Genomic DNA, 25,533 nt, shown 5'->3' with positions numbered 1-25,533 from the left:
AGACAAGTAGAGACGTTTGTGCCAGTAGCTTACTTATTGGTCTGGTGTTTTTTAATGACAGGGATTCCCTTCAGATGATGTATTTGCTTTTTAAGCCTGATTTATACTTCTTCGTCTGACAGCGGCTGTAAGCTCGCATTGTGAACTCCATCATACAACACCATCATACGACTTAGCATAAATAAACATGGGGGGGGGGGGCGGGGGGCTCGTAGCCTTGTGGCAGACGCTCTGCGGAGAGGGAGAGAGAGAGTAGCCAGTAGCCACCAGCCTACTGCTGGTGGCTACTATCTATCTAGCATGATAGACGGATAGTCCATCTATACAGCGCCAGCCACTCCCGCATTCATGTTGGGTGATCATATCACTATTTTGTCATAATTATTCGGGTTTTTTTTCCACTCAATCAGCAAACACGAAAATGCTTTTTTTTCTTCCGTTTTTTGGCATTATTTCACTGACATTAACTTCACTGACATTGCTGACACATTACTACTAATTTCACTTATATATTACTGACAAAGCAACGCATCTTGTGACTTTATGACACTGCATCAGTTTACAATAATTGATATAATAAAATACAATAAAACCAGATTGCTTCATAGAACATAATAGAAGTAGTGTCCCAAACACATGGTTTCTTAAGCTACAGAGTGGGACCTAAATGAGGTCCTGTTTGTGAGTGTCCCCCCACATGGGCAGAGTATTTGTTAATAAGCTCAGACTCGAACTTGACATTTGAGTAATGAGTACCAGAGCAATTTTCTTTCAATAAATACCACAACACTGAATTGCAGCAATGGATGAATAAATCACTTTCCTGAGAAACATGACAGCGAATGTCTTGTTTTTTTTTGCAGTCATGCACATGAGTTGATAAAGCTAAAATCAGTACAGAGAAAGCAATAGTAACTGATTTTCGAAATATACACGGTTAGGTAAAGGCTACTTCATGGTTTTATAAAACAGATATCACCTTGAATGACATTATTTGACTGGATTGCACATCACATCATTTTACTGAGACGAGGACTACGATATACGACAGAAAGACGGCGTGCTTACGGTGATGGATGGATAGATGGATGGAGAGGGAGGGATGGAGCGCGGGTGAATACAAAGTGTAACATATCAAAAATGGGGGGGGGGGGCTTATTTGACAGCCGCCATAGCATTATTATAAACAGAAAACTAAAAACTAAAAGAAGTGGAGTCAGCACATGTAGCCTTGTTTTTTTGAATATACAGTATATACATTGGAAGTAAATTGGTAAAGTGCAGACTCCACTTTTTTCAGAGTACTTGGTAAGAAGAGAGAAGAATCTCACCATGTGGTCTGATGAAGCTGAGAGGCCTGGGTGGAACTCAAAAAATGAACTTCGCCAGAAATCTGATCTGAAAAGCTCCAAGACCCAAGACAGTCCTTTCCTTCCTACAGTATATGTGCTCCCTCCCCTTCTGCCTGGCCTGTCAGTCATTCTGACCCATGTCAAGCTGGAGGGAGCTGCTCCACTTAAAGCCTTGTCCTCATTTATACTTTTTTGACACAAATAAACAACTCCTCAAAACTCCTTCAACTCTGTAGACACATTTTGGTATCTGTAGCCTATACCAAAATTATGTTTGCACGATTTTAGCATTACCATTATGGAGCATGCATGGTTTCAGCATTAGCCCGCTCATAACCAATAGGCATTGTACTGTAGCGTAGTTTTAACACAGGTATGTTAGGATTACCTTGATGTTAGCTTAGCTTTATATCAGCATTAGCTTGGCCGTGGTTGCTACCATTACTGTAGCTATAGTTGACAGTTGTTGTTGTTAGCACAGGCCCAGTTGTACAATAGCCTGTACTTATAGCCTAAATCCAGCGATTCCAATAAATAAGAACTTAATGTATACTTTGGCGGTTCTTTTGATCCAAGCCGGAACACAATCGATCGAATCGATCATTGAAATAAACATGTTCTGAAAATGCCCAAACAGCAGCCTACAGTATAAGGCCATGTTAAGTGGTCAGATGGGTGGGACGCAAATGCTTTCCGAATTTTCAAGTGGGCCCTGATCCAGAAAAGGTTGGGAACCACTGGCCTATGTGTTGAAAAACAAATTGGACAAGGTTTCATGTCAGGGCAGTTCTCTGAACTTATTTGAGTTGGAGAAAAAAAAGAAATTACACTGGATTTCATACAGTATGTATCAGGGTAGACGTTTTCTGAACATAAGGTATGTGTGTTGAAAAAAACTCAAATTGTAATGAACAGGACCATAACTTAAATTCTCAATTTTCCTGGCAACACTTAGGTACTCTCAGCCTTGGGAAGCCAACTGACACATATCTAATTATTCCATTGCCCAACAACTGTGCTTGTTCCCACAAAGGGCCTGCAGAATGAACTGAACAGAAAAGAAAGATAACTTTCTAATTTTATTATGTTGTTTATTTCATGAACACAGAAAGAATGTTTTTTGAACAGGCTATTTAGAGTATCCACAAAATAAAAAGATAAAATATAAAAGCACAATCTACACATCCACTAAGCTTATTGTGTATTATATGGAACTGAATCAGCACCTTTTGGTTTACCAATTGAACACAGCTGTTCTGGTCCAATGTGGTGGACTGGAGGAAGGTAATGACAGCAACTACCAATAAGTTTGTGTATATGTATACCAGGCACGCCACTTCTGTACCCCGACCAAACCATAGTACTATAGTACTGTAACAGTATGGCAGAGGCATGCATTGCAGGTGCCATGGAACAAGCCTACTGCGCAAGCTGCACACAGTAAAGCAGAGTGTTCACTGACTTCAGTGAAAGGGGACGACGGTACTGAGTACTGGTCCGTAGGCCTCCAAACCCATATAGAAATAACTACCGGTATGTAACATTTTTAAGTTTAAATTGTTATAAGAAATGACAGTGAGTTAACATTCAACTCTGCTGTAGTCATAAAACAATGACCAGTGGCCTCAACATCCAAATGGTTTACTTGAGCTAAATTATTAAGCCAGATTAAGTAACACTTTTGTCTCTGTGTATTTTGTATCATTTTCATTTACCAGGGACAGCTGCACTAATCAACATTTCTAGTATCTGATATCTCTTGATCATACAAATATAGTAACATTATCCTCTGGGACAACATCTAGCTGCATGACTTGGATAAAATGAATATTGTGCCAAATATTGATAAACAAAATTATAAGGCTCAATGATGTTGGGAACACAATCATTTTTATTGCACTTAATCGCTTTAAGTCTATCCCACCAACAGTCCATTCTATAGCCTATATCTTTTTCCATCATGCTGCTCATGGTGTTAATGGAACTGTTGTGACTAGCTTCAGCGCTCACAGTCAATGTGCATTTGACTTGTTATCACGTCAGGCTGTTCTACTGTAGGCCCAATTACATTTTGAAAGATTGGGTGCTGAACGTAATATTTTTTGGTTAAAACAAATGTTTTTTGTGAAAAGGTTAAAGCGGCATAGAGTATGTTAATACAATATAACATATACAATTGTGTCTCCCTGCTCTTCTATTGAGACATTTATATTGTGTCAAAGGTCATGTCTCACCTAGACACAGGATCTGACATGAATTCTGATCTGATGGTCAATATTCAATTTATCCCATGAGCAAGCGGTCCGGGCCCTCTCCAGGACCCACGTGAACATTTTTTCATTTTCACGTGGGTCACCAATTTAATCCAATTAGGAGAGAATCAGCTTGAATTGTATAGTGTTCATTCTTTTGTTTCATCATCACTTCCAAATTTCACTTGTTTATCCTGTATCCAGTCTGATTGGATGAAACAAATATCCCAAACCGAAACTGTATATTTTCTGTTTACTAAAGAGTTGGAGAGACGTGGAGACCCCTGTAACTGAACAAAAACTCTGCAGCAATGATTATGGGAATATAGAGCTGAGCTACTGTATTTACAATATTTTGTAACAGAAACTACAAACTAATATTGCAGTAATAACATACTACAATATAATATTTGTGTGCAGCACCGGGTACGACGGTATGGATGGTTTTAGAGAATTTATTGCTTTGGTCAAGTGATTTACAAATCGTGGAAACAATCCACTTTCGTCACAAACATTGGTCTTTAGCAAATCGTTAACACATGTTGCGGTGAAAAGTAACATACTGTAAGCCGTGCAGTAACTCCCTCAAGGATGCAATACGACAGCAGCTACTGTATCTGATATGCAGCCCACCTGAAATAAGAGTTAATGGCCCAGTCCATGAACTCAATACATCAGCGATTTAGTCCAGAGAGACAGAGTGAGAAAGAACAAAAGAAACGGGGGAGAGAAATTATTACTTTTAGGAAACAAGTCATAACTCAAATAACTGACAATAATATTTTCAGTTGTGTTCTACAAATCCCAAAATATATACTATATTACTTGGAACACATACAGTATACATTCTGTATGCAGGAGCCAAGGAGATGTCTTGGTGTCTCATGTGGCAGAGGCTGGCCACAGGCCCATGTTTTTCTAAGCCATTAGATGGTGGGCCAGAATGTAATTAATGGCTAATTCAATAAATTGATTGATAAACAACATATTGCTCCTGTGATTAGTAGGGCCATTCTGGGATGTGTGTGCATTTGGGATCCCCCGACTGCAGAGCTGGAACTTGTTGACAGACCACCTTATAAGATATGCATGTGAAGGGGCTGGGAGATGCAGAGAATGCATAGATATAACTCTAAAAATAAAAGAGGACAGGGGATAGGCCCATTAATGACCCATTTGATTTATGAAATGCTGTAAACATGGGTTGAGCTGGGTTTTATTTCCCCTTTCCAAATGTGTGAATAATAAATGTGTATAATTTTAATTTTGAGAAGGACTGACTGCTCCTGTGTTACGCATGACACTGACATCACCACCTGGACTGGCCATATAGGGGAGCCTAACTTATTCTAATAATTATTAGTTTTAGTCTCAAAAGGCCATTATCCAAAAGTCGAAAGAGGAACGTTGACAGTGAAAACATTTAACCCATTAAAACCGGGAAGGGAAGGCACCTGTGTTTAGATTTTGCGTTGGCTATTGAAAAATCTGCTCTTTTGGGGATTTTTTTTTAATTCTTGAAAGTAGCCTACTACTGATTTAGAAGGCATTTGTAGAATCGGCCTCAGGTCTTAATGGGTTAAAGGAGAATGTAAAGACAAATATGCGTTCATCCTATACCTAGTATTTTCATGAATGCAAAACCACTGTGTCTTATCTGTCCACCTGCTACAGTACCTATTGATCACACTACGAGGGGTTCAGTGCCACAGTGCAACCCATTGCCTGATTTGTGATTGTCTGTGCCACAGTGCCTGCGTCATTCACTCTCAACATGGATTCATGTATAATAAGCATTCTTCAGGTGGGGCAGATTCTCTATTTGGACATTATAACCTATACAAGTCACTCAGTGGGACTGTCAGTCTGAAATTATAAAAAAAACAAAAAGAAAAGAAAAGGAAGATATTATTATTTGTTTATTATTTGTTTATTTTTGCCAGGCCAGGTATTCGTGCTGGTGTAGTTCTGGTCTATGGGCCACCTGTTGCCTTTACCGGCTCTATGGTAGAATATACCATGCAATGTGAAATCATGGGCTCAACTCGCTTGCTTGTAAAGTTTGTTACATTGTCCACCAATCACTTGGATCCTTCCTGACTATAATAACGTTTAGATAAAACACAAGAACACAAACATAAACATAGTCGATCTCCTGGCCTCCCAAACAACAGCACCTTAAAATGGGTCCACACTCCACGCATGACAAAACAAACATGTTTTATAAGCTTGGATAATAGGCAAACACAAATGCACACATGCATGCACATGCATGGTCTCTCACAAGCACACACACACACACACACACACACACACACACACACACACACACACACACACACACACACACACACACACACACACACACACACACACACACACAAATCAAGAATGCACAAATCATAAAATGCAATAGTCTGCTAGTATCAAACACTCTTTTAACCAGTTCCAACAAATGAGCGATTGAATCACAACTACAACTCCCACACACACTTGTTCCCTCTTGTTGTCAAATAATTATATTATCCAGTTCCATGCCTGTCTGGATATAAACTATACTAATAATAATTTAAAAACGTAAGTACCCTTGTGCTATGTACTATCAAAATGATGTTACTGCTGTACATTCGGCATAATTCAGCCATATGCAAGTACTTGATTAATATAAAAAGAACTAAACTACAGTATATGACAGAAACAACACGATCAAGTCCAACAGTTGCATTTGTGAAGCCAATGATGTGGGAAAGGTTAGTTCAAAAATATTCAGACCGCTTTCATTACTGAAACATGATTCATATTGCCTGTTCCCTAGGAGACGGTCTTGATTCAAATCCCTGCCTGCCAATATAACCTAACCCTTTTCAGGCCACGAACCCACACCCCCCCCACCCCCCAAATAATCGCATTTGAACTGGGGACCCCCCACCCTGACAACTGACAAGTACTTGGAATTGTAGGAGTTGAGGCATTATCACATTTAGTTTGACTCAGTTCCACAGATAAATATTGTGAAAATAGCTGATCTACAAGCTCACAACGCCTCGCAGCGTTGTGAGCTTGTAGATCGGCTCAAATTCACATATTATTATATATATTTATATATTCATATATTATTTGACAACTTGGCCAATGTTTGACCAGTTTTATTATAGCATAGTTTGTTGTTTACTTTTGATGCAGCAATGGTCTTTTCCTTTTCTTTCTGTTTGAGATATTACAGAGGTCTTAAAAGTCCTTAAATTGTCACTTGTCACTGTCATCTGGGGGACCCCCACAAAATCACGTGGGGACGACCCCATGTGGGTCCCGACCCACAGGTTGAGAACTACTAGCCCTTAAGAGACGGTCTTGATTCAAATCCCCATGCCTGCCAATATAACTAGATGACACCCGGCCAGCTCTTCTCCCGCCCTTTCTGAACCCACAACTGCCCTGGTTCTGCCCTGGTTTTGACCAGACCCCGCTTAAAAACCCCGGAGAGAGCCAGGCGGATCTTATACTCCCGTCCCGTTCTTTCCCAGTAGTCCTACTCCACAGACCGCTTAGCCAACACGCACACAGATGAACAACATTAGTTGAGAGAGAGAGAAGGAAAAAAAGTCGTACCCACGATGGGATTCGATCACGGGGAGGTTGAGGTTTAGCTACCAGGTAAGCCGACCGTGCCAACTATCCAATCTTTCGATTCGAGTAGTATTTGAAGCTCCAATGCGTGGCTTTTTAGTTTTTGTAGTCCTATAGCGACGCATTAGGGGAGTTAAAATGACAGAGCGGCAATAACTGACGCCTGATCTGTGAGAACGTGTTGGTGTTTTTTTTTTTACCTGAGACAGCGAGAGGGGAGAAAACATCATATTGTGTGCGGGGCAGCGGAGTGAAACCAGCCCTTCACTTCAGCGGCAGCAACATCCCTGGATGGAAGGATATAAAGTATCCATATTCTCTCTTCACGGGTTCGTAAGGATAATATCGACAGGTCTTTTTTAGCTTCGTAGCGACATCTCTCCGGGTTACAAAGTAGAGAACCAGATCTCTAGTAGTCGCTCCATTTGGTGCTTTTTAAGAAATCCGAAAGAGTGAGTGCGTGTGTGAGAGAGAGAGAGAGAGAGAGAGAGAGGGAGAGAGAGAGAGACCACTAGGTCTCCTTGGATGACTCTCTACCACCACGCAGGAAACGTAACGTTAGAACTCCACAAATGATGACACGCCAGAAAAGTTCAGTCCAGGCTGAAGGAAAAATATCCCCGCAGCGGAGAGAAAAAAAACAAACACTCTCTGACTGGAATATAGGTTTTAAATCTTTACAGGAGAATATATATACGACCAGAGGAGAAACGTTGAGCCACGACCAAACTGTGTCGTTTATAGAAAGAAGTATAGAGGGAGGAGGAGAGGAATAAAGGAATGGGAGAATCTATGGAGGGAGGAATGGAATGACGTTATGAACACAGCCCATCCCAAACACTGGGCTTAAAGCAGCAGCAGCTGTTATATACTTTAATTTGCACAAATCGGGTTCATAATAGCCAGTGGTGTATGTAAAGTAACTAAGTGCATGTACTCAAGTACTGTACTAATAAGTACATTTTTTTCGGTCTTTTTTTTTTACTTTACTGGAGTATTTCCAAATTTCAATAATTTACCTCTACTCCATTACATCTCAGAGGCGGATATTGTACTTTTTACTCCACTATAACTATTTGAAAGGTTTAGTTGCTAGTTATTTTGTAGTTTTAGATTATTATTACAAAACATACATTGACCACTTCAGACCGGCCTATATATACATTTCTTCGGGCATTTGAAATAGCAGATCTACAAAATCACAGTGCTCATGCATTGTGAGCTTGTAGATCTGCTATTTTCAAAGGATTTTATACATTTTATACAAAACTTGTGAAACGGGACATTCTGCACAATGAGTAGCCTACTTTTTGATACCAAATTACAATACTTAAGTATTTTTACTCAAGTAAATTTTGACTTTTTTCTTGTAATTGAGTATTTCTACACTGCAGTATTGATACTTTTACTAAGTAAAACATTTGAGTACTTTTTCCACCACTGATAATAGCCTACACAGGCTACATTGTCAGCACATTATCGGTGCGTTATACGGTCCGATCTTAAAATTCAGAGGATATTATATATTGCTCAAAAACACAAGCTTGCAGAAATTCTAGGACTAGAATTGTGCCTATTAAGCGTAGAATGCATTCGCACACTTAAAGTGTTATCTAAAACTTTTATTTGTGGCAGTATGGGCTAATTCTGCCATTCAATATGGACAGTGGTGGAAAAGCTACTCACATTTTGTATTTAAGTAAGAGTATCAATACTGCAATGCTGAAATACTCTGTTACAAGTAAAAGTCTGGAATTCAAAATGTACTTGAGCAAAAATGCAAAAGTATTGGTATCAAAATGTAGCCTATTAAAGTACCAAAAGTAGAAAGTATACTCATTATGCAGAATGTACCATTTCACAAGTTTTCAAATGTATAAAAATCTTTGGAAAATAGCAGATCTACAAGCACTAGTCTGGGAAGCATTGTGAGCTTGTAGATCGGCTATTTTCAAATGGCCGAAATGTATACAGTGCTGACTGAAGTGGTTACAATATGTTTTGTTTTGTAATAATAATCAGAATCTATAAGTAGTAACTAAAGAGTTCAAATACATGTGAAATCTATTGGCTTCATGATTAATATCACTCAAAACGTGCACGGGACGACACACTGATAGCAGTGCGAGGCGTTGTGAGCTTGCAGATCTGCCATTTTTGTCTAATGTTCCCCTCAGAATAGGGATGCTAGGGTTCAAGTGGTTAATGTAAAAAACAATACATCCTCACACAAAGATTTTGCGGACCCTTAGTAGCTTTGAGGACCCCTTAGGGAGTCCCGACCCAGACCCCCTGTTGAAGGACCCCTGGGCCTATAGAATTAACTATAGTTAATTAATATTAGTATTGTTTGTGTCCCCATGACAAGCAAGCGAGCAGTCCAAGAGAGTCCCATGCAGGATGGTTGTGGTCCCATCATCATGCAGCCTCCAGGCTGAAATCCTTTCTCTGTGGATTAGAGCTTGACGTCTGGTGCAGTATAAAGAAAACTACTGTTTCCTATCCTTGAACCAAAAGTCATTTAATCAGACACACACACACACACACACACACACACACACACACACACACACACACACACACACACACACACACACACACACACAGCACCGCAGTTCATCCAAAACAAAGACAAAAGATAGTCCACTGTCCACACAGGCACACATGTATAGGTTGCACAAACAAGCTGTATACAGACAGACCCACAATTAGGGCTTCAACTAAACAATTATTTCCACAATTGTGTATAATCTGCTGATCATTTTCCTGATTATTAATTTGGACTGTAAAATAATTAGGCTATAGGCTACACATGGTGGTAAGTTATGTGGAGCCTGACAGAACTGCACTTTTATTTTTTTCCATGAATGAAATTATATACTAAACCGATTATTCAATTATTCTATTGCAATTTAATTTGATCCATTTCCTGCCAATTCATTAGTTTAATCTCCACACAAAGAAAATCTGTGTGATCATCATAACCATGACATTTTATTAACATTATGACAGACAATAATCTGTGATGGGGTAAGGCTATAGCATAGCCCATGATGCTCTTATTCTATAGCCATGTTAAACTGACTAAATCTATGGAGGTCTTTTAAAATGGCATATGTTGTTTGAACTTCACTGTATGTCATATTTTAAATTAAGTTATACCAGCTCTGATCAATAGAAAAGGGTGTATATACATATGCTTCTTCTCTCTCTCTCTCTCTCTCTCTCTCTCTCTCTCTCTCTCTCTCTCTCTCTCTCTCTCTCTCTCTCTCTCTCTCTCTCTCTGTGTGTGTGTGTGTGTGTGTGTGTGTGTGTGTGTGTGTGTGTGCGTGCGTGTGCGTGCGCGTGTGGTGCCTGCTCATACACTGTATCATTGCCTGTCTACAATTCCAGGGCAGACCAAATTATTGATTGGTTTAATCAAAACCATGTGCATATATCATCATAAAGGAACAGCCAGAAAAACAAACAAATATTTCAATGTATTACTGCAAAAGTTTGATTACAAGAACATTATTAGGCCACAAAATGTTATATTCTCACAGCTAAGGCAATATAGTCTAATAGACAACAATCTGATGGTGATGATAGAATAACATTTGACCATGCCAGATCTCTCCCATCCCAGCATGGGATGGGAGAGATCTGGCATGGTCAAATGTTGTTCTTCCCATGACATCAAAAGTGTTATTCAGGAGGAAATTCCATAGTATCAGTCTATTAGAGCTGCTGCCAAGTAGGTCAGTTCAGGACTTGAATAGTAATATCTCTCTGTCTGTTCCCATTAGGACTACAATAGCTAGGCCTAATGCTGTATGCATTAAGAAGACTGGCTCAGGGGGGGCTAACAGTCCCTGCTAACAGCCTGTCTTCCTCCTCCAGTTGCCGGATCAGTCTATGTTTGTTGTCCTATAGCGGCCCTCTGCCCTGTCTGGATCCCGGGACAGTGGGCCCTCTGCCGGCCTGGCCTTCTAACTCAGCCCGCTGGCTCCAAACTGCGGCCATTTTCTGCTGACTGACACACAAACAGCGTTGCCAGATTCTGGGAGAGAAATAAGCAACCAGGTCTAGGAAAACAAAAAGAAGGGACTATGGGCCAGGGCCACACCATGAGCACTTTAAACATGTACATCGGCTATTTGAAAATACAATCTTGGGGGTGAACATTTTGGGTCCCTGGCACAAAATATTTTTAGATGGGGGGGGGGGGGTCTGTGGACAAATACATATCAATATGGGAGTCCTTGCCATGAAAATGTTTGAGAACCACTGCTTTAAACAAGCCCAACTACACTTTAGAAACAAGTCCCAAAATAACGAACTACCAATATTTACAACTAAGCAACTTCCCAGAAAAAACAAGCCCAAAGTCGCTTATAATAAGCAGACTTGGCAACACTGCACACAAACCGGGGAAACGGGAGGCAGGAGGCTCGCACTGAACTTCAACTTGGCCTCCCCCCCTCCCGTCCGTCCGTCCCGTCCCGTGACGAACGGACAGACAGACAGGGCCTGCAGGCAGACAGACAGGCAGCTGCACGCGCTCCCTCCCGCAAAGCCCCCTCCCCCTTGCCCCCCCAAAAAACTCAACAACTTTCACTGCGGCGGCACGCGCCGATAGACACACACACACAAACACACCGACACGTAATCAAATAACCGGGGTTACGTTTGTAACCTATAGCTTTCTCTTGCTTCTCACGCGCCACCTGAAAACACTAACATTATGTGTCTGCGGGTGAGAGACGGCGAAACAGAGAGAGAGAGAGAGGGAGAGAGAGAGAGAGAGAGAGAGAGAGAGAGCGAGAGAGAGAGCGAGAGCACGAGCGAGGGGGGGGGCTGATAAACAGGGCAACTCCTGCTGTTTTCTATTCGACTTTAAACTGCGTAGCTACTCTTGTTTCCTCGCACTGCGTCTTTCGGGAGCCACACACACGGGGCAGTTAGGAAGCAAAGATTGTTAACGGGAACAGATTGTTTGATAAAAGGCAGAGCCTTTCCTACCATGTCGAAGCAGAGCCGCCACCGGGGGAAGTTAAAGCTGATTTCACCGCCTGATGGCCATCTCGTGCTGTCGGTTGTTATCATTCCATATTCATTTTTATCGTGCGCGTGCAGGAGTAAATCCGTGGCGCTCGAGAGCACAGAAAACGTCCCGCCGCTGAGTCTCTCGAGCTCCACGGTAGAGTTGTTCCCCCCCGCGCCGCGCGGTGCGCCGCCAGGCCGGTAGGCTGCGGTGCGGCAGGAGAGAGAATGTACAACTACATTTACCTTCTCCCGCCCTCCCTCTGTGCCTCACGCACGCGCGCGCGCACACGCACACACGCACGCACACACACACACACACACACACACACACACACACACACACACACACACACACACACACACACACACACACACACACACACACGCTCTATCTCTCCCTTTCCTCTCCTCCAGTAGTTATTGTCCCATCTCCCCTCTTTCTTCTTCTATCACTGCTTAGCCATTGATGAACCCATGGGAAAAGGCAGGGACAAAATTACACATTATATGAGTTTATGACCAGACTGTAGGGTACCTTGTTAAAACTTGCGAAACCCCATTAAAACCATTGCAAATATAGTTAACTTTATTGTTTTTTTTTATTTAGAGTAGCCAATTATTTTTTACCCCTTTTTCTCCACAATTTAGTCGTTATGCCAATTCATTCCTCCCCACACACATTTCTGTGTTGTCACTGCGATTTTATCCTACTGACTCACCTGCCAGTGAGGAGCCCCCACCGGGAGGACGTAGAGCCTTCGTTCTACTCCTCCCGCCCAACACTCCCCACTGACAGGTGCCGCCCCAGCCCGTGGGAGTACGTGCAATGACCAATATCACCCACCCCGTCCAGCTTCCCTCCCCCGAACACGGGCCAATTGTGTTTGTGTAGACGCTCGACAAAGCCGTATGCACCACGGTGGATTCAAACCCACAACCTCCATGGTGGTGGGCAACTTTATTGTTTTTAATCGCAAAATTATGGGAATTTATTAGAAATGTATATGTGTATTGTAGGACAAATCTATTATAACATAACAGCAAACTCAAATGAACGGAATAGAATGCAACACTATTTCTTTTCAACATAGATATTTAACTTGCTGGTCATTTTTGAATTGAACTTATTTACATATTTTAAGTATAGCTCATGCTTATAGAGTAAATTATATTCATCAGATACCTCATCTAATGTGTGTATATGAATAAGTTGTTCCCCAAAGCCAAAGAATCAAGACTCTAATTTGATGTGTTAAAACCTGCTTTGGCCCAAGAGCAGACTTTAGCACCTTGGACAGTGACAGTTTTCTTACAGCTGATTTGGTCATGAGTGTCATCACCCACAGCTGTTTCACTATTACACCTGCCTCTTACCTGGGTGTAAGCCTGCACACTTCCTTTTCAGCATTGGAGTTGGTAACTCATATAGCTACTCTGGAAAGGTAACTAAGCAACACCCTGAATCTGTAATAACAACAAATAACTTTTGTTCCTTTTTAACAAAGGCGACTCTGTCGTCACTCGACTCATTCACCGCTGAATAAATTGCTCAACATTCTGCATCCCGAGCTGCATCTATGCCCTGTCATCCAATGCTGCACCTAAGGTCCAAAAAGAGCTACACATCTGCATACTAAGTATACCACAGATCCATGCAAGAGGGACTACTTTGGCCCACATACTGCGCTGTCTGGAATCACATTAATTTTGAGACATTGCCCTATTTAGAGTTGGAAAGGTTGGACACCAATTCCATCCACACTGATCACAGCTGTCTTCCCTATAAGCAGACCTCTGGAATCCAGGAGAAAACAGCAACTGCCAGGAGGAATCCAGGAAATTAGCTATTGTCGATAACAGAGGATCCCTCTAATTTGATCTTCTTGTTTCCTGGCCCAGAGGAGATGGATGCCCAATGCTCCCACGCAGCTAATATAAAGGCCTACGCATTGCAAAATATGAGACATATTTTGCGGTGAAAAATGTTTTTTATTTTATCTGTTTTTTGTTTTGTTTTTTACTTATGTGGAATTTCAAGACTGGTGGGGAAGACGGAGTGGAACAATTGCTCTTTTCAAAGCCAAATGCTTGTGCAATCGTTTACCTGACACCCAAATGCTTCAGGCACCCACATAGAAACCAATTGGGTTCACGTAGGTTCTACTGGTCTCAAGTGAGGAAAGCAAGTCTGGATTCCTGTCATCACATGCTGAGTGCCACAAAGAAGCTCCCCCATGAATATACTACTATGTTTCAGGCTAATTGTTACACAATACATTCATTCTTTACCAGTAATCTAGTGGCTATATGAGTCCTGCTATGCCTTCATTCATAAGAGCAAGGTCTTTGTTTGTAACCTCAAATATACATCAGGCCTAAACCAGTATCTTACTCTGGACCTTTAGTGCTAGTATCATTATTCAAGATTCTTATTGTTACATCTTATATGTGAGCACACAAGTGTAACAAAGAAATCATAAACAATAGCAAGTAAGGGAAGAAATACAGTAGCATGTACATTAGTCACATAACACGTTGAAGTGGTTGAAGGTGCTATGCCATGCACGCTCCTGCTTCTAAATATTATCTATCTGTATGTGTGCATGAATATAATATCTATTATAATATCTATTATAGGATAAGTCAAAGGAAGTCCCTCATTAGACAGCTAGATTAACACTAGGTGAATGCATTTAACTTATTGATATAACCAGCATTACTAGCGGTCCCTGAGGGCCAGAATGGAGAACCACAGGCCAAAGTTATGCCTAGACTCCCAACCATATGTGGCAAGCCCACTAATATAAGGCACATTGATAATTAGGGGTTGCAGTCTTTTGAAGAAAAATAGTGCTCAGATATGACATACAATAATCCGAGAAATTACTGCTCTCAGCCCCAGAAGCCTGTACAAATCACCACAGTGCTTTCCACGTTGAAGACATTAACCTAAACAACAAAATGGAAAATCAGTTTGGGGCAGTTTTGGAAGATGTCAGACCCCAGACAAAAACATTTGAAACTCCTTTGGTGCGCAGGCTCTTGTCTGTAGCCCTAGCACTAGTATTTATTTCCCCCCCAATTTATTATGAAATCTATATTCGACAAAAAAGGATGCCTTTCATTTCTTCCAACTGCAGACACATCAGAAGGTATAGAACATTCACAACTGAAGTCACATGATAGTGGAAAAAGAAAAAAAGTAGTGTGGAAAGTCTGGCCACATTGGAGTGCTTCTTTCTTTCCAGCAGTCAGAGTGCGTGCCAGCTCCTCTGAGCAGAGCAGCATTTTACTGAGTGTTTACCAAGGCCAAACTGGCTGTAATTTTCCCATTTTGGGCCATTACTGTTGCTGTGGATAGCAGGGCCGGCCATTAAAAACAACTGCTAAAGGCCCAGCTCAGAGACAGAGCACATTCACCCCACCGCTGGCTTGGATTGTTTCTATTTCATTAGACGGTAGATGTTCTATCAATCTCAGATTTATTTACTTCAAATAGTTCATTGATATTGAATTGAACCCTTGTAACTTGTTTTATTCATACAGTAAAAAAATATCATGCAGTAAAATTCATAATTGGAGGGACAACAACAAAAACAAGCCAATCATAAACGAGCCTTTAGAGATATAAAGTTTTCACCAGGTTTCTCTCTCTCTCTCTCTCTCTCTCTCTCTCTCTCTCTCTCTCTCTCTCTCTCTCTCTCTCTCTCTCTCTCTCTCTCTCTCTCACTACAAAATATGCTAGAAAACAATTCTGTATAGTAGCAATTCTCAAAGAAAATAATTATCCAGGAGGAGGGATTATAGTAATGCTACTTTCCTCTCTCTACAACCACATCCCATGGTTTATGCAGGTTCTTGATGGAACATTCCAAAATTATTTTGAATGTTGACTTTTCAACTTTTTGGACTTGAAAGCATTCAATTTTCCCCTGATTTATGTTAATTGTTATTGCTTGTGCAGTTTGCTATGGCAGAGTGCGATACACCATAGCACAGCTCATTGCAGTATTTCACCATCGCTGTTTAGAAAATTGCTTAACTAAATTGCCTCTAAATTATATCTGTAGGCTATCATCCCCTTAGAAGTAGCTTCAGGTACAATAAAGAGGAGTTTAATTAAGCTGAGTATGGCAGAACTGAGTACAGTACAGTTCAGTTCAGGTGGTATACACTACAGGGCATACAGAAGAGTAAAACTGAATAGAGTAGAATATAATACAATGGAAATATATGGTGTATTGCAATATTGTGGACAGAATCAACAGTATGTATGTAATACACCTCACCTGACCAGTTGACCGGCTAATAACAGACACAATGGACAATATGCTGTGATGTATGGTGTGTGTGTGTGTGTGTGTGTGTGTGTGTGTGTGTGAGTGTGTGTGTGTGTGTGTGTGTGTGTGTGTGTGTGTGTGTGTGTGTGTGTGTGTGTGTGTGTGTGTGTGTGCCTGCCTCTGCCTTAGAACAAAAGAAGAGCAATTGCTGACTCAGCTTCCTTCAATCTGCATAGGGACTCCCCCTGGAGGTGCAAGCGTGCACTGCGCGCGCGCGCACACACGCACACGCGTGCGTGCGCGCAGCCTTGCCTGAAGGTCTAACTGTATCAGATAAAGGGTGGCTGGTTTGCAGTCCCAGATGAAACAATAAAACCAATATTCTTATCTTATAATAATGTATGACTTTTTAAATAACTGAAGTCCTTGCTCATCTTTGGGGGTTTCTCCAGAGGTGCAAAGTAACTAAGTATATGTACTTAAGTACAGGTTTGCATCTCAGTCAAATATTGTACTTTTTACTCCACTACAATTATTAGAAAACTTGAGTTAGTGGTGACTTTGTAGATTTTGATTATTATTACAAAACATACATTAACCACTTCAGCCCTATTTATTTGGCTATTTGAAAATAGGATCTCCAAGTTCACAATGTGTCACATCCTGACTTGTTGTGAGCTTGTAGATCTGCTATTTTAAAAATATTTTTATACATTTGAAACCTGTGAAATGGGACATTCTGCATAATGGGTACTTTTAGTTTTGGTATATTAAGTATATTTTGATGCCAATACTTTTGTACTTTTACTCAAGTAAGTTTTGAATTCTGGGCTTTCACTTGTAACAGAGTATTTCTACATTTCAGTATTGATACTTTTATTTAAGTAAAACATTTGAGTACTTTTACCACCCCTGGATTTGTGTGACCCTGTTGGACGAAAACTCTTTCCAAAGATAACTTTGAAAGAGGTTTTCCCTCATTGACGCCCATGCATGTTTTAGTATCAATATAATGGGTCTTAAAAGTGTATTTTATAGTTAGACGTGATACAGTAGGGAATGCACTGCACATGCATGAAGCCAAATGTAAATGCTACTTAATTCAGTTTATTATTCCATAGAGTCAGCAGACAGAATGCAAACTTTCAGTCTCAGTCATTTTCAAGGTTGCTCCATGTGGTATAGAATCCTAGCCTAGTAGAAGCCATGCAGGTAGGGTATAGGCTATATTGAGCTGGGAGGAAATCACTGCAGTCACATAGGCCAGCTGTAAATAAATCACGCAAATTGTACTGTACAGTACTTGAGCTCATGTACTTAGTTACTTTACACCACTGCCCTTATGTAGAGTTATACAAATGCTACTGTTCACTGGCAGGCAATGGGTTAAATACTTGCTCTTAGCTTGAACAACATTCCCTTCACCAGCCAAGTATATATGACCCCATCTGACAATGTAGGCTATACTGTACACATTATAGCATAGGGCCTAGTGTTGGCCATTCAATTTGATTGACCAAGGATGTATTCCAAGTTAACCATGCTGGTCATTTCATAAAGCTGTTGTTTATTATTGATTACTATGGCAACAACTCCTGTGACATTAATGTATAGTCCTTTGAAAAACACATTTTACCAAGTAAGGTTTCTATACAACTTATGAAGAGATCATATTGTATTGCAAGGTGATAGAGTATTTGAATTAGGCCTACTATGCAAGTATGCAACACCAAGTTGAAAAGGAAATGCACCTGACAGCGAGTCAAGTACGGCTCTTTGATGCCCTCTAGTGGTTCAAACATTTAACATCACTTGTATTCTTTATGTCAACGTCTAATGTTGTTTGAATGGTTTTGTTTTTGTTTTAAATTAGGAAGAAAGGAATGTCCTTATTATTCCCGATGGATAACAAAAGGCCTTTTGATTGTGCAAATAAATGTATATGAATGAATAAGATAATGAGTGAAGTGAACAAAATGACATTGTTATGAGTATTTGAAAACTGTGACAAATTAAAGGTGCGGTAGGCTAAATGTTCATCAGTGATCTTCATCAGTTCATCATTCATCCCCACTGTTTGGATGACATTTGTAACCCACCTGAAATTCATGTTCTGTTTACTAAAGAGCTGGAGAGATGAGGAGACCCTTGTTACAATAACACTAAACAAAACTAGCAATAATTACCTCTTTTTTTTTAAATTACTTTTTAACCTAAAGTACAAAATATTGCTCAAGTAGCTGGACTTGTTCAAACTGCTATCTTTACTTTTCAATGTCTGTGTCGGGACCCAAAACAATGTCACAGTAAGATTAAAATAGGCCCCTAAAATTATTCTGGAGAAATTGGTGGCTACATATAGGCTACTGGACAATTCTATGTTATGTTGCCAAAGCCTTCCCTAAAAATCAAGATAGACACTGCAGACCTCTCACAAACCAACTGCTCCTCTCCTTTCTGACCATCTCTCTCTCTCTCTGAGTTTTAGGATGTTATAGTGTACCTTTCAAATAGGCCTGTCAAATAAATAAAAAGCATAGTCTATGAACAGGTGTGCAAAAAAATCATATTAAACAGATATTTACCACCATGGCCAAACAAAAGGTTGCTGTCATTGTATTGTATATATAGCAGAGGACAGCTCCAACAATGGTCCAGCCATAATCACCATCTTACCAGAGCGCGACCGCCGACCAGCCACTCACTCCCCAGCCCTATCAGGTCTAGCAAGTTCGAGAACTAGAGTACATAAAGCCTGATTTATACTTTGTCATATGGCGATGCTCACAACGTGCCTCGAATGTGATGCGTTGTGAGTTAGCATAGCTGTTATTTTCGGTGTGTGTGACATCATCGTATGATGGAGCATACATTAGGCATGACATTGACACTGATCCTCTTCCAGGCCATGATGCACTGAAGTGTCGACCAGCTTGCTGGGGGTTTCAAACATTTACAACCTGTCAGTCACTGCAACAAGCCACAGTCCCGACCTGTCTGAAAATGACCACCATCCTGAGATATACCCAAGACCGCATGATTACCGGCCGGTTGCTCTCACGCCAGTAATAATATAATGCTTTGAGAGACTGGTGTTGGCCCACATAGAGGCCTGCATCCCCTCCGATCCAGACCAACAGCTGTTTGCACAAGGCCAACAGATCCACAGACAAGGCCATTTTGTTAGCACTGCACACAACTCACCCACCTATAAAACCCCAACACCTACATCAGGATGCTGTTTGTTAGATTCAGCTCAGCATTTAACTCCATTAACGTGAAGCAACCGGTCAACAAACTGCAGACGCAAGTCTAGAAACTATACTCTCTGTCTGCGGATCAAGGACTTTCTAACAAACCTATACGACTGCACATCGACCCACAGCTCCAACACTATGCCCACATGAACCCTCGCGTCCCTGTTCTGGGCATGATGTCATAATAGGCGAATATTCAGTAAAAAATAGGTGAATATTTGGCAGCAGATCAGCTATTTGAGATGAGGGGGAAAAGGAGGGGCCAATTAATAGACCCCTGGGGGACCCCGGTAAACAAAGTATCAAGGGTGTAAGTGGTTGATCAAATTCACGGACAAAGGAGGAGGTCCAGTCACTGCTGCTTGGAATAAGGATAATGACCTGAACTTCAACACACACACACACACACACACACACACACACACACACACACACACACACACACACACACACACACACACACACACACACACACACACACACACACACACACACACACACACACACACACACACACACACACACACACACACACACACAAAATAAAGAAATCATCACATTGGACTGTGCATCAATGGGGAGGATAGGAGCTGAGCTGATTGCTAGTTTAAAGTTCCTGGGAGTTCACATATATACACTATACGTATCTCAGGAGCTGACCTGGAGCCTCAACACCTCCCACCTGGTCAAGAAGGCCGCCCAGCAACACCGCTTTGTCCTGGAGGACCATGATGAGGCGCAACAGATTCCCCCCAAACAGTGTTGATTTTGCCAACTAAAAGCATGACGAAAAATTGTTCGTTGAATACCTTTTTTCACTGAGCTACGATAACTAAAACTGAGACTAAATATAGTGACAATTTTGTCAACAAATCAAAACTAGACTAAAATGTTAGGGAGGGACTAGTGGAGAAGAGATCCAGTAGAACTAAAAGACAAGTCATTCATTACGACGCAATCAAGGCCCGCCAAAATATATTTTAGTCGACTAAATCAACTGTAGATTTAGTCGACCATAATCTTTAGTCGACTAAAACTAGACAAAAACTAAAACATTTCAGATGACTAAATGGAATTTTATTCAAAAGACTATGACTAAAACTAAATCAAAATTTGCTAACAACAATGCCCCCAACACATCTGCTGTACTATTGATAGCATCCTGGTGTATACTGCTGTACAGCCTGGAACACTATAGTTGCAAAGCAGCAGACAGGAAAGACCTGCAGCAGCTCTGCACTCACAAAGCTGAGCGACATCCACTCGAGCCACAAACGGGTGTCTAACATTACAGGAAACCCCTCACACACCCCGGACACCCCCCATTCATCAGCCTCCCCTCAGGCAGGCTCAAACCATATGCACACATGTAGGCCAATAGGCTGAGAAACAGCTTTTTCCCCTCTAAGCTGAGGAGAAGCTGCTGAACCCGTAACCCCCTCAGTCTCCTCCAAAACAACTACCCCGTCCCCAAGAGCAATAATATATATAACTGCTGCTAATGCGAGTGCAATAACTGTCAGCGCTTATGGCATTTTATCTACCGTAGACCTATGTCTATTTATTTACATGACTAGGACTATTTATTCAATATCATATGTAGTATATTATATTTTCTATGCGGCTAACTAAGTTTCATTGTGTTTAAAACATCTAACATCTACTGTAACATCTAGCTATGAGCTAGTCTGTCACAGCCTTTCTAAGCAGGTCATAGTTTAATAGTTTAATTGAAACTACTTATGAACAAAAATCTGTATTTACTACATCCAAATGTTTTTCATTTTGAAAGGAAAAACATGATTGGGAAAAAAATCTATTTCTAATACACCAACGTAGTATCTACTTAAATGATGGACCTAGTTTTCCATTCCTTCTTTAGATATTGGGTTCCACTTGTGATTATTGGATTTTATATGCGTTAGTCTGCTCTTGTACTGTTGTTGGTCTGGATCTATAATTATATCACTATATATAAAAGGGAGATGATATGAGAAAGAATGAAGATGTGATGAAAAGGAAAAGAGAGAAGAGTCAAACAGAGCTGAATTGAACGAGTTGCAAGGAGGAGAAAGGAAGAGTTTAAACCCCTTAAAGGAGACACACCATGAATTTAAAAAAAATATTTGATATTTAATATCATATGGTGTATGTCCCTCAAACCATTTTCAAAAGGTTTGAGCCTAAATCAACACTCAGATATACTCATCCCAAGTCAATTCTCTCAGGCTTATAAAGCACTTTCAGCTGCAATACCAAAACGTCCAGTTGGCTAGGGGGGTGCTGTACTGCGGTACTGAGCAATTCTGTCTGTCAAAATACATGGGCAGAAAGTTTGGTGAGGTAAGCAAACTTGCCATTCTGAGATGGCCTGTTCAGACACGCCCATTCTGAAAATCTCTGAAATGAGAATGAATGACTGAATGTTAAAAGAAAATATTTTTTGGGGTGCAAGAGACACTGGGGAGCCAAAAAAATACAAAAAAAATAAAAAAAAGTGAAATTCATGGTGTGTCTCCTTTAAACCCTAGCATCGTGGGGAAAGCTTTTGCTGAAAATAGCAGATCGACAAGCTCACAACGTGAGCTTGTCAATCGGCTATTTTCAGCAAAAGGTTTCCCCACAATAACAGAAAACTGAAAATACACTAGTATTTAATTGAGCCCAAAGGGACTCCGGTTACCCCATTTGGGGGATAAGTGGTTAAGGGCTGCGTGTTTCTCTAAGCATCCAGAGGACAGATGTTAGCGGAGGGTCTTATCAGGCAACAGCAGCCCCAGAGAGCTCAGCTGGGGGGCTTCTTGCTGCTTCAAGGTCATTTAGTGCCTGGCTTCTTAAACTGTGCACAGAGTCTGAATATGTCTTTAGACCTTATGACAAGAGTAATAGCGTGGTTTAATGAGCCTGGGTCCTATTAGGATGGGATGCGTACATTTACTCGATTTGGAACCCTACATGGCATGGTAGGCTTTAAGCTGCTGATATTGTAGTGGTCATGGGTCCCAGGTTAAGAAGATAGATCTAACTCTAACTCTGTCTGTCTATAGCCTATATATCTCTCTAATACCAATGTGCTGGGAACATTGAGTTGTTTTTGTTTTTTGATTCCACTGCTAATGTGATGTACTGTATGTGATGTTGTATGTGATGCTAAAATGTATATTCTGTCTTTCTTTTACCACCTCTGTCAACAAGTCCCTCTCCCCCCTCTCTCTCTCTCCTGTTTCTCCTTCCTCCTCGCCTTTTCCCTCCTCTTTCCTCTCATTATGAAGATGATTACTTACCTCCTACTTTTTCTGACTCCCATCTCTCTCTCTCTCTCTCTCTCTCTCTCTCTCTCTCTCCCTCTCTCTCTCTCTCTCTCTCCCTCTCTCTCTCTCTCTCTCCTTCTCTCTCCATCATATGCCACCCAGTGAGTTGTTTAAAGTGAAAATTGGTTGTGATTGGACCAGGCTCAGTGGTTGTTAACCAGTCACAGGGGGCGTAAGGGTCTGCTGTCAGCAGTAGATTTTAGGGTTAGCCTGTTGTTTTGCCAGAAAACTTTGAGAAAGATGTTTAGATGTGTTGCCGCTATACTCACACATGTTGTATTCAAAGCAAAAATTCTAAACAATTCACCCTTAAGTGGAATTCACAATGTTCTTTTGATCTCACAGATGATACTGTGATAAGGTGTCAATATCAGACCAATAAAGTATATCAGTTCTGTTGTAGGGTGGGGTTTCCCCTCAGTAGTAGAAGTGTATACACAGTATACTTAGTGCAGCCCGGCGTTGTTGCCACGCAAACGTCAAACACTGAGAAATGATGATTTATAACAGGAGGAATGGTTTTGTCAAGCATGGAAACTACCCAAAACACTGGTCTGTAATAATGATGATACCCTGTGAAATGGCTGTTTGTCTCACTGCTGCACCACACATGTTTGTTTAAGTTCAGTTACTCTCTAAATGCACACAGAACATCCAGGTGCACTACTTGAATTTCCTGGAAGCAGAGTGCGCTCCTGTTGCCCACACTAGCTGTATCAGCAGGCACATGCCATTTTTTACATTGTCATTACATCCAAACTGCACATTTTTTTTAGATTATGACTTATCTTTTAATATATTAGGAATGTTTTCATAAGCCAACTTGGCTGTAATTCCTGAGTACCCACAGCGAACTGCAAAGAAGTGAGCATTTTGCATTGCTTTTACATTTAGAAAGTCTGGTAGCATTGATATACCAGCTGTCAATAATATAATACCGTATTACCAATCGCAGAGGCTAGTGTAAAGTAGGCTAATTAAAAGCATTTATTTCTGTATGTTCATATCTTCAAACTAGATTTAATTTGAGCTGAAGCTGATATCCACAGAAATAGCTAAGCACTAACTGAACACTGAAGAAATGTTAAATTATGAAATTAAAACTGGCATGTACTTTCCCCCGCTTTTATTCTTCTTTTACATGACAGCAATGATATGTTTAGAAGCTTGCTTAATTGGTCTGGAGTAATCTCAGTGCAAACTAATCAAAACCTAATAACACAGTCAGTGTTTAAACTAAGTTAAACGAACACTGAGGATTTTACTGTGTGATACTACTGTCCTTACTAGACGTGCTCTTTAATATGGTTCTCAAACAGCCAATATTGTTGTTTCTCCCAGGGAACAATAAGGCTTGTAAAGGCTTGCATGTTGTAGGCCTACATAATACAACACATAATTTAGGACTCATACAATACTTCATACATTTTTATGAATAACCTTTTGTATTGACAACGACATAGTATATTAGTATATTGCAATGCTAATGTGTAGGTTGTCGCAAAACCGAAGGCACGCCTAGACTTATCTCACGGCACAACACTGGGCCTTAATAGGCTCTATTCACAGCAGCCATATTTTCACTTCCTTAACAGGTGTTACCAATGATACTAATGAAGGCTCTGTTCCATTTAGTGTAGCACAGTGGTTTCCGCGACCCCCATAACTCTGAGAGTGTACAAATGGAACCAAATGGACCCTTACGGGTCCATTTGGTTCCATTTGTACACTCTCAGAGTTACACACCAGTAAGGGGTCATTTGGAAGCCAATGAGGGTCCCTGGACCCCAACTGTAGACCCACTGGTGTAGCAGAGTGTTTCCAGTGAGCCAACATGCACAATATCAGCACCCTGACTCTGTTTGACCAAGAATGGAACAGAGCCTTCATTAGTATCATTGGTAGCACCTGTGAATGTCTTCACAATATGGCTTGCTGTGCATAGAGCCTATTGGCACACCGTTTGGATAACACTGCAATAGGGCTTCGAGAGGTTAGACGTTAGAAGTCAGAGATCAAACTTACTTACCATCCACCATGTCTTGGCTGTGACATCATAACACAGCTGCCACTTCACTGAACTGTCTGCCTCGCCACAACTCCCTGGCACACCTGGTGCTGCCAGCGCCATAGCACCCAAAACAAGATGAGAGTCAGGTGGTTCTGGGGGGAGCAGAGGCAGCGGATTTTCACCCAGAGTGTTGAATTCTACTACAAGCTCTCATCCATAGAAGCTACACAGCAGCCACGGGTCTGAGGTTCTACTGTATCTGAGTTGCTGTTGGATTTCCACCTCTCGATATATGACCCAGTCTGTGATGTGTTGAGTTCCACTCGCTGTGGATGTTGGTCCCAGCTATGGTTCTAGTCCTTGAGTTGAGAGCTGAGTTCCAGAGATTGTTTTTAGCAGTTAATCTATTTCATAA

At 41.0% G+C, this 25,533-nt stretch overlaps 1 protein-coding gene across 6 annotated transcripts in view; it reads right to left on the bottom strand.

Annotated features, from left to right (window-relative positions):
• Positions 1 to 25,233, bottom strand: part of nfic (nuclear factor I/C) — a 71,312-nt gene extending 46,079 nt beyond the window's left edge. For 2 of the 6 annotated variants that reach the window (XM_084067594.1, XM_084067595.1), the window contains exon 1: positions 12,236 to 12,503. In XM_084067594.1, the coding sequence (XP_083923720.1) occupies positions 12,236 to 12,319 (84 nt within the window). In that variant the 5' untranslated portion in view covers positions 12,320 to 12,503. Of the gene's footprint in view, positions 1 to 7,431; positions 8,012 to 12,235; positions 12,504 to 25,136 lie in introns of those variants that run through there. The other 4 variants (XM_084067596.1, XM_084067599.1, XM_084067597.1 and 1 more) reach the window with 3 other exon arrangements.
• Positions 25,234 to 25,533: the final 300 nt, after the last annotated feature.

This window comes from Gymnoscopelus microlampas, assembly GCF_963454915.1.
Source record: "Gymnoscopelus microlampas genome assembly, chromosome: 9".
NCBI classification, from domain to species: domain Eukaryota; kingdom Metazoa; phylum Chordata; class Actinopteri; order Myctophiformes; family Myctophidae; genus Gymnoscopelus; species Gymnoscopelus microlampas.
Note: the sequence above shows the minus strand (reverse complement) of the source record. Positions and strands in the feature narration are given on the sequence as shown.